At 41.3% G+C, this 10,832-nt stretch overlaps 1 protein-coding gene across 2 annotated transcripts in view; it reads right to left on the reverse strand.

Annotated features, from left to right (window-relative positions):
* Positions 1 to 10,671, reverse strand: part of sema3aa (sema domain, immunoglobulin domain (Ig), short basic domain, secreted, (semaphorin) 3Aa) — a 32,036-nt gene extending 21,365 nt beyond the window's left edge. Inside the window, exon 1 of one of the 2 annotated variants that reach the window (XM_020599639.1) lies at positions 10,093 to 10,671. In XM_020599639.1, the coding sequence (XP_020455295.1) occupies positions 10,093 to 10,198 (106 nt within the window). In that variant the 5' untranslated portion in view covers positions 10,199 to 10,671. Of the gene's footprint in view, positions 1 to 2,520; positions 2,596 to 10,092 lie in introns of those variants that run through there. The other variant, XM_020599640.1, reaches the window with a different exon arrangement.
* Positions 10,672 to 10,832: the final 161 nt, after the last annotated feature.

Raw genomic sequence — 10,832 nt, forward strand, 5'->3', positions numbered from 1 at the left:
AATACTTAACCATTAGAACTAAATGCCTAACCCTACCTCTAACCTAAACCTAATTCAAACCCGAACCATCAAACCAAGTCTTAACCCTCAGAAAGTTGTTTCAGAAAATCAGGACCGGCCAAAATGTCCTCACTCTATTTATTTATTTAAATAAATATATAAATAAATAGTTTTTTTTTTTTTTGTCCCTCATTAAATAAAAAGTACAAAACACAACACACACACACACACACACACACACACACGTGTTCCCAGACCAAGTCATAATCCAATCAGTACTTCTGCTTATGAGGCATAAACTAGTGAAAGAGTGAGCACACTCAGCAGCTTACACCTCGAAAGGCACTCCCTCACTCCGGGTCCCTGGACACACAGCCACCTCCTGTCATGTACTGTATGTGTGTGCACATACATGCCACGTGCTCACATCACTGCACACAGTCTGCCTACAGCAGTCAGTGGACATAGAGACATTTAAACACATAACCATGTGTGCATATGTGTTCCACTCACTTCACACACGTGACTGCTGCTCACTTACATCCCACTTACACACATCCTCTGTCTGCTTTCTTTCACTTGGTCCATGCCTTTCACTGATAAAATATGTACTGTAGGCACAGTGGCCTATGCAAACAGCCACATGCATACATGCAAACACATACATTCACACAAATGCAAATGTGAAAATGTAAGATTTTGTACCATCATGCCCAGTTTGTAATCAGGTTTAACACATGATTGAATGATATAATTTTACTGTGCTATAATACATCTATATGCTTATGTACATACTTATACTGTACATGTGACTGAGGTTATAAGTGTTCATTTTCACTCTATATATTCAATGACACTCCTCAAAACTAGCAGATACAAGCAATTCATTCAAATCATTGGTCCCTCTGTTGTACTACATTATGGTAAATAACCTAACTCTTATCTTAAAAAGCCCCAGGAAAAACAAAACCAAATAAACAAACAACAACAACAAACAAACAAGCTACATTCAAAATTCAAGTGCAATTGTCTGTGGAGTACTCTTCACTCCCCAATTCTCCAAACAGGCAGGCATTTTAAACACCTACATGCCACACAATAGCAGAATAATGAAACTGCATGAAAGAAAGGCGACAAGGCATTAAATCACATTAATTTGAATGTGTGTACACGTGGCTGTGTGAATGTGTGTTTGGGTGAGATGAAGCATAAAAGCCTAACAGAGGAAAACACTTGACTGAGATTCAACAAATGGGTAATACCCCATTAAAATAATGTAACATTTTAAAATGTTGCTCTTCTTCATATGCAGCACAGTGGGTGCTCAGCAACCAGTGTTGGGCTGTAATGCTTTACATTCCCCAATAACAAGTAGTGTAGAGTTACAAATGAAGTTTCAGTAATAATATTACAGTTACCCCCTCCAAAAGCAACTCATTACAACATTAGTTTTGTTGTCACCACTGCAAAGATTGATTTGAAATCCAACATTTAATATTCATAGTCAGTAGATGTCCTTTATTGGCACCATAAGCAGCTGGGCTAGCTTGGAAGATGGAAGTGCCTACTTTCAGTAGCTGGAAATATTTTGATTTTATCAGGACAAAAGATGATATGAACATTATTGCAAAATGTAATTTGTGTGTAGATAGGGGTAAAACTCTTTCTACTGCAAAAAACATGACCTCAAACCACTATTAAGACATAGAGCTCGTAGAGATACGACCAAACAAAGCTAAGTTCTGTGCGGCCGCGGAGCATGGCTGTAGCCTTTCAATGGGTAAACAGCCAAGACTGGATTTGGGAAAATATCAGTCACATGCATTTTCTTTAGGTAAAAAAAATCATTTGCAAGATATTACCAATCTATGGGGTGTGATGGAAAAATAATATAAGTAGTGTAATGACTTACCTTTGACAGGGAGTAATGAGTAAAGAAATAATGTTAATTTTTAAAAAAAGAGTCATGAGTAATGAATAATAACAAAATGTTTTGAGTAACAAGCCCAACATTGTCAGCGAGGGGAGAGGAGTTTTCCCTATGTGAAAAGGTGTGGGACTGACATTGTGCTTGTCCTGTTCACTGATATTGTTCTTTTTTCTCTGGCAAAAGGTGTGTGGCTTAGACCCACTAGACCCAGATTGTGTATGTTTGTGCATTACTAAAGAGCTACTCCATTGACAGGCAGTTTGAAAAGAAAATGGCAGCTCAAAAAGACGTGGTGCAGAGAATTACACATTTATCTTTCAAAAGCATGGCAAGCTTCAAAAAAGCAAAGACACACGGCACTGTAATATCTCCAGATGTTTGGTTTGGCACGTCAGCGTCTGCCTCCAAATGCCTTCTTCTTTTCTCTGTGTGTGGTGCAGTGTATGTTTTGCTGCTCTCATGATAGCCCCAGCCACAAAACACAGGTGTCAGAAAAAAATGCAAGACGGCTGCCCCATGGAAATTTTCTGAGAGCTTTGCTTAACAAAGTGTTCAAATATTATCCTAAGCTCAAGGATATCCACACATACCTCAAAAGTTAGCCTCCCCTCACTCTCTTTCTCTCTCCCTTTCTCTCGCTAAGCACAGTAGCAGGTGTGGGTTGGTTTCCATGGTGACCATCTTTAAAACACAACCTGGGCAATTGGAATTCTCATTCAGGTGCAGCTGAGTGACAGCTCTAACAGGAAATGTGCTGCCTTAAACATGGTGCCATGAACTCCACGACTAGCTCCTGTGTGCGCTTTAATCCCAAAGGATTCTTCATTACAACAATGTTAAATGTATGAGAAGCTTGTTACTGAAGCCATAGCTGACTCATAACCATAATTCAGAGTCAAGTACTGTGTGAATATGACTCAGAGTATGTTCAACCATAGGATATGTATCAGAGGGACTAACAAGAAAATTGTGACCACATCCTAAACCACATGGTATCTATGCGTACTTTGTTGTGATTTTCACAAGACTTCCTCATCACCACCCGACTGCCTCTCCCTAGAGAGAAGAGAGAGACAGAATATGACAGCAGAGTACACCCAAAGAGTAGACATGAAAAGAAAAGCAGAGAAAGCAACAGAATGAAAGACAGAGACAAAAAAGAAAGAAATTGTTGAAAAACTAAGGCTGAAACATGAGTATGGATGAAAAAAAATCACACAACAAAAATCAGTCGAATATGGAACCATTTCATTTGTGTGTGTCTCCTCCTGTCACTGAATGGCTGAGCCACAGAGTGGTTTTCCACCAGTACTGTGACCACAGACAGCTAGAGGCCCGGCCACAGACAGCCCACTCACACACCACTAAATGCTTACAGTATAACCAGGCTTCACAGCCTCTTATTACTCTCAAGAAAAAAACATACAGCCACACAGACATACTTGTAAATATGCACATTCACTTTTACATGCAATTACAGCCACCAAGGCAAACTTATTTGAATATGAACAGCCAGGAAAAATGAGCCATGTGTATCTACACACACACACACACACACACACACACACACACACGGAAATCACAAAATCACTTCTCTGCAAAGCTGGGCAGAGATGGTGCTATCACCAGGCAGTTTGATGGATGGACTTTGAGAGGAACCAGGCTGTGGTTAGCGTGGTCACGTGTGGAGCCACTGCCTGTTAGTGCAGCCTGTCAGCTGTACGATGTAGCTGAATGTCAGCTCCTTCGTTTTATTAGAAATTAATGAGGCGAGGATATAGATCTGAATGTGTCTCAGGCAAACTGTGACAGCAAACACGCTGATGCGACAGAGAGACTGGAACACAAATCCACAAGCACAGATGCACATTTCAGCTCTGTACAGCATTATTTAAGGATCCTGTGTGACAAAATGAGATTTCATGTAATAAATGGATAGAATGTCTGTATGTCATGAAACTTTACATTGTAAATAAAATCCCCAAGAACTGAAATTGAATAATGTCAAGATTTTGGCATTTCCCAATGTGGCAATGTGAAATATGAAATTTGAGCATTTTCAAATCCTTCCTCAATATATCTCATGCTGATTCTGTTATTTGGGACAGGAAAAAAGAAATAATAAGCCTAAGGAAAGGAAAGAAAACAAATATGATCCACAGCAAATTTATTAAATCAAATCAAATCAAATCAATTTTATTTATATAGCACTTTAAAAACAACATCCAGTCGACCAAAGTACTTTATATAGGCAAGCAATTAGAGAATGATTTAAAAGTAGTCAGGTCAGTAGCTGATCTAACATTAAGAGGTAGACTATTTCACAATTTAGGGGCTTCAGCAGTAAAAGTTCAGTCACCCCAGCGTTTATATCTGGCCATAGGAACCTCTAAAAGAAACTGGCTTGAAGATCTGAGGGAGCTTGTAGGTTTGTGCCAGTGCACTAGTTCAGTGAGGTAGGATGGAGTCAAACCATTAAATTTAGTCTTAAATGACGGAGACTTTAAGTTAACCTTTAAATGTGACATTAAAAACAAAAGCAGTGGCAGATTGTAAATCACTGCACATCCTTGGTAGCATCCTGCACTATTTCTTTATGCCACTTTCCTTTTTTTGTCTGCGAGTCTGTTGTCCATCAGTCTTTCATTCCATCTTTCTGCAGAGATGTCCCCTCATTTGTAACTCGACTCTGTACTGAGTGAATGGTGTGCCCTCTCTCCATCTGACTGACAAGGCTTAGCAGGTGGCGGGACCCATTCATACCCATGGTTCAGCAATCTGCACCATGCAGTAACCGAAGCCTTCATCCCAAACACAGATGCAAAAATACAGGATAATTTTCCTGTGAGCATGTCAATACAACACTTATGTACACACAGACACAAATGTACATTGAACATACAAAAGTGCTGTGCAGACACATTACTCTGACACTGACACATGCAGGTTGCTATTGATAATCATTTTTCTAAAGCAAATAGCAGTAAAATGACGGAACAATGTGGTAATACATGAAAATCCAAGATACACACCAACTTGGAAATCAGTCACACGCATACAACAGACCAAAAAACACACAAATGATACCTGCCTTTTATTTAACATGGAGCAATGATTAAACACTTCAACTGCTCCTCCTGCATTCCTGTATTAGTTTTGTTTACATATAAGAAACAGCATGAACGCAGCCTCTCCCTGTGTTAGTATGCAAGTGTAAAACTGCTACAAAAACAACCGACGACTTGATGAACGGCTTTTTGTTTGCAAGTGTGGTTGTGTCATTGCACAATTATCTGTGCAATGACGAGTGTCAACACAAATACACACGCACATACACTTCATTAGAACATCTTTCAACTGGTGAACTAGGGTGGTGGGAGTGTACCAAAGAGTGCAGTCATGCATGTGAGTCAGTCTGAGGAAATGTAATATATTTGGATGTAACATAGGGGACAGCTGAAAAACAAGCAATAGCAAAATCTTGGTTTATACAACTGGAATGTGGCTGTGAGGGAGCAAAGGTGAGGGTAGTTCATTGTGTGTCAAGAAGGATAGCCAAACGATATGGATCAACTGAGAAGCAAGCAAAGACGCTTAAGAAGGAGACAAAAAAATACAAACACAGACACACAAACAGCCTACTTGAAGATTGTATTTAGGGTGTGAGGTGCTGTGGTTCCTTAAGAAGCGAATGAACCACAGGAGAGGAAAAATAGGATGATAAGAGAGAGGGAGGCAGACATCTCCAAAGTTGGCGCACTGGAAGAACACCTTATAATTATCCACATCCGCTCTGCCGGCCCCAGCCCATAAGACAGACAGATAGAACAGAAAGAAACGAAGAGCAAGAGAAGGAAAGATGCTCAATACATGCACAAGATGCACTGATAAACCAGCACACATGCAACCACCCAAAAACACTACATATTTTCATAAGCAGGCACACCCACACACAAACACACATGGACACAGTCACACAGGGCTTATTATGGGGCTGAGTCCAGACTGCGTTCAGTGCGGTTCCACACCATGTGTCTATTTTGAAGGGTTGTAAGCCAATTCCAGATTCTCCATCTCTTTCTCGGTTTCACTCTTTCTTTCCTCCTCAGTTCCACCCATCAAGCCAGCATGGGTTGGCATTAAGAGGTCATACAGTGGGCTCCATAGTTACCCAGAGCTGAGGGTAATTATCAGACTGTTTAAGTTCTAAAGTGTTGCCCGCTCTGTCATTTTTAGGGATCACAGTATTTTTTCAGTTCTCCAGAATAACCCCACAGGAGTTATACATTAGGCTCACTGTCTAATGTGTGTGCATAGACTGACCTTTAGGGGTCAGTGTTCCTCCTGAAGGCTACTTACAATACGGAAGACATGGATTGTGTTCAGGAATGTGATTGTGTGCAGGTATGCATCGATCCAGGGAAGAGTATCACTATTTTCTCCTTGTAATTCACATGAATTCTGTATTGCAATAGTGCCACACCATCCCATGTGATAATGACTCGGTTTGACTAGGAAATCTGGTTGTTGTTAGGTTCTTTCTGTTATTACTCAGCACAGATTTTTATGAATTAGTCAAACACATCAGCACATTTGATGAAGTAATAGGAACAAAATGTGCAAAATCTTTGCTAAGCAAGATTATTTTAATGTACTTGGACTTGAAGCTTCACCTTATGTCTCCTTCTCCTTGTGTTATTAGTAAAGGCAAGGAAAGTAAGTGCTATTTTAGTCTCAAGGAGAAGAGAAAATCATTAACTCTTCTGATCATCGTCCTGTCCCCATGAAGCCAGATCCTTTTTGCTGAATGTCTAACTGACCCCATTGGGAAATCATTTACTCTGCACTTGCTGCACCAGCCGTCCCACGAGAAGTCATTCTATCTACCTGCCTCCATTTCTCAGTCATTCAACCTCTCAGACTGCTCACTGTGGCTGTCCTTTCCAGAAGAAGCAAATCAGTCACTTTTGTCTTGCTATATGTCCCTGGAGGCATGTCATCAGCACCCATGATGAATGATTTCACGGGACCCTGCTCACGTCCGTGTCGTATATTTGACTGTCCTAAATCACAGGCCTTGCTTGTTCTTGGAACTGTCCTGCTCGTGGGACTCTGTTTCACTCTGTACTCGTGTGATCATCAGTAGTGGAAAGTAACTAAGTACATTTACTCAAGTATTGAACTTAAGTAATATTATGAGGTACCTGCACTTCATTGACTATCTTAATTTTGTGCTATTTCATACTTTGACTTCACTATATTTTAGAGGCAAATGCCTTTGTAATTTTAGTTGCTAGTTATGTTTCAGAACCAGATTAATTAAAACATTATAGTATAATCATAAGACATGAGCACTTTTACTTGTAGTACTTTAAGTATGTTTTGACGCTGAAACTTTGTACTTTTACTTAACTATGATTTTGAATGCAGGACTTTTACTTGTAACAGAATATTTTTACACTGTGGTATTGCTACTTTAACTTAAGTAAGAGATCAGAGTATTTCCTTCATCACTTGCGATTGTCTCACTTGAGGGCCCTGCCCTTTCTTTTGCTCCATGCTTGTTTGACTGTCCTTCTCAGAAGGATTCCTCCTTGTTGTTTATTTGACTTAATTACTATGCAGGCTTTGTGGAGGGAAAGGGGATGAGTGACACTTTACTTAACGACCAGCCTTCCTCCCTATTGCGTTGTCTACAGTATGTCTGTCAGCTTTTCCTTCATTAAAAGCAAATCTCCTTCCCTCCACCATCACAACGCCGTCCTCTCCTTCCTCCCTCCATCCGCCACAGTGTGGGTGTTAACTGAGAATTGTCCCCTGACAGGCATCAAGAGAGCTATCAAACACCTGTGGGCCACAGACACTGGCGAGCAGTGACGCACCAGGACGATGGCGCACGGTATGCTCTGATGCCTTTACATCCCGTGTTCACTCATACACACACACACACACACACAAAACGCACAAGACAACAGCAGTTTGCGATCACACATAATTGTAGAAACATTGATTCAACAGCACAGTAAAAGATACCAATTTGTGAGCTCATGCATACAAGCACAAGCTCACGCACCAAACCAGGTGTCTAATTATATGAGTGCATGCCAGAGCTGACACTCTTTTGCCTTGCTAAAACAGACACACAAACTGAAACACAGAGACACCACTTATAAGTCTAAGGTTTGGAAATCACAAGAGAGGGTGTTGAGTTCTCACACCAAGCTCTGGCAAGAACATTCACACATGCACACACATACACAAACATACATAAACAACAAGGGTCTGATGTACTTTTAGCAAAAAGGATTGTACATCTATCATGACAGTCTATACTTTCCCACCGGACCTGCTCTCTTGGTTTTACAGTACAATACACATCCATCATTTGTACAGTCAGTCAGTACAGTCTTTGATGCTTGATGACATACAGCATCTCTTGTCTAGTACTGTTGTCAGACTGAACAGTGAAGATCACAAAAGGGGGCAGGAGCGAACTATATTCACATTCTTTAAGCAGATGGCTGTGTAAAGAAGGGATGAAATTTTCCCATCATGCCTGGAGGTTTGGCTTTGTGTGAACTGACATGATGGAGCCTGGGGATATGCTGTATGACTTGCAGCAAGTAAATTCTACTATGATTCTTTCCAGATTTATTGTTGTTCACAGGGTAGATTCATGTCATGACAATTTTAAATCTTAATCATCCTATGACAACCACACCAAATCCATCAGGAGACACTGGAAAGTGTATTAAAAATGCTGAAATACAAAATGTACATACATTATATTTTAGATGTTGCACGTAATTGTCATACAAGCTTGGAAGCTGAAACGGTGATAAAGGAAACTATCCGAAAATTACAACGTGCAGGCCACTTACAGACTAAAGTCATATAGAAGACCTCTAAACATAAGTTATACCAAACATCTTGACTAAAGATAGAAAATGAATTACAGTGACGAACATGATTTCCCCTCGGCTTGGAGTGGAATTAACTGAGGAACCCAGTCTTCAGCTCAAGCACATGTGGAGAGCGTAACCACTGTTTTCAGCTGCACAACAATGGCACATCAGCCTGTTCATAAATTTCCAAAAAGCATGTTTTATGAGGGAAAAGGGACTAAAATAAAGAATCAAGAGACCACACTCTATGCCATATACTTTGCTTTAGGACAAAGAACCACAATAGCCTCCCCCACTGACATTAAAAAGCACCAAAAAAAAAAAAACCCTTACCAAAATATGCCAAAAATGTTGCCAGTTATTTCAAGCTGAGATGAAAAGTCTGCTATTATAAAAAGCCTGATTTAGTGTAGGGTGTGAGAAAGGAGATGAGACAGAGAGAAAGGAAGAGAGAAATAGGGAGGAGGAGAGGAAGAACCGGCGCTCCGCAGTCTCCCCTCAAAATAACACAGAGGGAGAGAGAATAACATGTTTGCTGTATATGTCAAAAACTTACACGTGCATGTCGCAAAAAGACACACAAACTCCCTCTCATTCCCCACCAATACTTTGTGCTGCAAATGATGATTTTATACACAAGCGTTAAATCGCCATGAAGTTTTCTATTTAAACAAAACTCTCCAACTGTTGGATTCATTAAGGATACAGTAATGAGAGGTCGGGAAACCTGACTCTGTGTCATGACCTTTGTAGGACAGAAGCTAATAAAACAGAGGCTGTACTGCCTGTTCAGAGCACTTAATAGAGCTGTACAGTACTAGCAAAAGGGGACAGCACAAGGGAAGAACTGGTACAGGGGCCAATATATACATTCAACTTCAGACGCGAGCCCTTCCTCTGCATATGGAACCAATCTGACTATGTGTAAGTATGTGTAAGGAGAATAGTGAATTCTGAAAGACAGGCAGAACAAGAAAGAAGGAGAGAAATACAGAAGGTACAGAGAGAGATAGGTGCTGTATGCTGACCATGATTGAGGAAAAAGTGAATAATAACAAAACCAGAGGCAGCAAAAGATTCACAGAAATAGAGGAGGAGAAAAAGAGATAATACAAAAAGAATGGATCAAAAGAAAAGCATGAAAGAGCAGCGACGGCATGAAAAATAAACCAGACAAGCGAGTCTGCCTTAAAAACACCAGCTACTGCCAGAGTCCCATATATCCTGTAGTCAGTGGAAAGTGGAGAATAGGCTTACCCTTGTATGACAGTTTTAGCCTGGGTACATTGTGCTTGGGCTCAGCTCCTCTTCCCGTCTGTGCCGCCCCGCACAGCAGCACTACAATCCCAAACAGGTAATCCATGGTGCTGGAGTGCTGCTGGCTGGCCTCCAGACCAGGGGGCACTCACACCCTGACCAGTGCCCCGCGATAAGTGTCTCCAGCTGGGAAACACCAAGCCTGGAGAGTCTCTCCACGCGAGCCCTGAAAGTGGAGGTTCCAGGAAAGAAGAAAATATCCTGGTTGTGCCCCCCAGCTCAGGGTGCAGACTGTGGGAGAGGGGCACTTCTGTAGTGTGTGGTAGGTGCCGGGTGCCGCTCACATGGCTCCCTGAGTGGAGGTCCAGGATATATAGTCCATTGGTTTATCTGTCTTCCCTCAGGTGAATGCTCAGCGAGGCTTCAGCATGCTGTGACTGAGGTGAGAAGTAAAGCCTGTGAAAAGGTAAACCAGACCACTTATCCACAATAGTAAGGCTATTTTGTTCTAGAGAAATTTTATCTCTGTCTGTCTTCTGGCTTCTTCCCTTTGAGCAGACACACACAACAACCCTCTAATCCTTGTGTGCAGCTCCACCAGACTGTGTGAGAGAGAGAGAGAGGACAAGAGAGAGAGCTACACCATCCACGGGAGGAGAGGGGAGGGGAGGGAGAGCAGCTGAGAGTGAGAGAGAAGAAGAGTGCTGGTGAGGGGGGGGGGGGGGGGGGTGGAACAAGGA

The sequence above is a fragment of the Monopterus albus genome, unplaced genomic scaffold (genome assembly GCF_001952655.1).
Source record: "Monopterus albus unplaced genomic scaffold, M_albus_1.0 scaffold41.1, whole genome shotgun sequence".
NCBI lineage: Eukaryota > Metazoa > Chordata > Actinopteri > Synbranchiformes > Synbranchidae > Monopterus > Monopterus albus.